This window comes from Onychostruthus taczanowskii, unplaced genomic scaffold (genome assembly GCF_017590055.1).
Source record: "Onychostruthus taczanowskii isolate IOZ18803 unplaced genomic scaffold, ASM1759005v1 scaffold1302, whole genome shotgun sequence".
NCBI classification, from domain to species: domain Eukaryota; kingdom Metazoa; phylum Chordata; class Aves; order Passeriformes; family Passeridae; genus Onychostruthus; species Onychostruthus taczanowskii.
The window spans coordinates 2,876-3,424 of NW_024498466.1; the positions used below are offsets into that span (position 1 = coordinate 2,876).

Below are 549 nucleotides of genomic sequence, written 5' to 3' on the forward strand. Positions count from 1 at the left end.
CTCCCCATTCCCAGTTCCCCCTCCCCATTCCCAGTCCCCCTCCCCATCCCAGTCTGGCTCCCCCAGGTACCAGCCCTCCTTCCACGGCGTCGATCTCTCAGCGCTGCGCGGCGCGGCCGTGGACGAGTACTTCAGGCAGCCCGTGGTGGTGAGCGCCCCGGGGGGCTCCGGGGGGGCTCCGGGAGGGTCTCTGGGCCATCCCAGGGGGGCTCTGGGCCGGCCAGGAGGGTCCCAACCCCACCAATCCCACCCCCCTTTTCCCAGGACACCTTCGACATCCGCATCTTGATGGCCAAATCCGTCAAATACACCGTCAACTTCTTGGAAGCCAAGGAGGGCGACTTGCACAGGTGAGGGGCGCCTGGAATTGCCTGGGGAGGGGTCTTGGGGGTCTCCTCCCCCCTCCCCAATAATTCCCTTTCTCCTCCAGGATAGAAATCCCCTTCAAATTCCACATGCTGCACTCGGGGCTGGTGCACGGCCTGGCCTTCTGGTTCGACGTGGCCTTCATCGGCTCCATGTATGCGTGAGGGTGGGCTGGGGAGGGGT

The 549-nt window shown here is 65.2% G+C and overlaps 1 protein-coding gene across 1 annotated transcript in view; it reads left to right on the forward strand.

Annotated features, from left to right (window-relative positions):
• LOC121331955 (histone-arginine methyltransferase CARM1-like) overlaps window positions 1–540 on the forward strand; it is a gene marked incomplete at its 5' end in the record, with an annotated part of 2,880 nt that extends 2,340 nt beyond the window's left edge. Inside the window, 3 exons of the mRNA XM_041396800.1 lie at window positions 67–148; window positions 265–350; window positions 431–540. Of these exons, the coding sequence (XP_041252734.1) occupies window positions 67–148; window positions 265–350; window positions 431–530 (268 nt within the window). The remainder of the gene's footprint in view (window positions 1–66; window positions 149–264; window positions 351–430) is intronic.
• Between the last annotated feature and the right edge of the window lie 9 nt (window positions 541–549).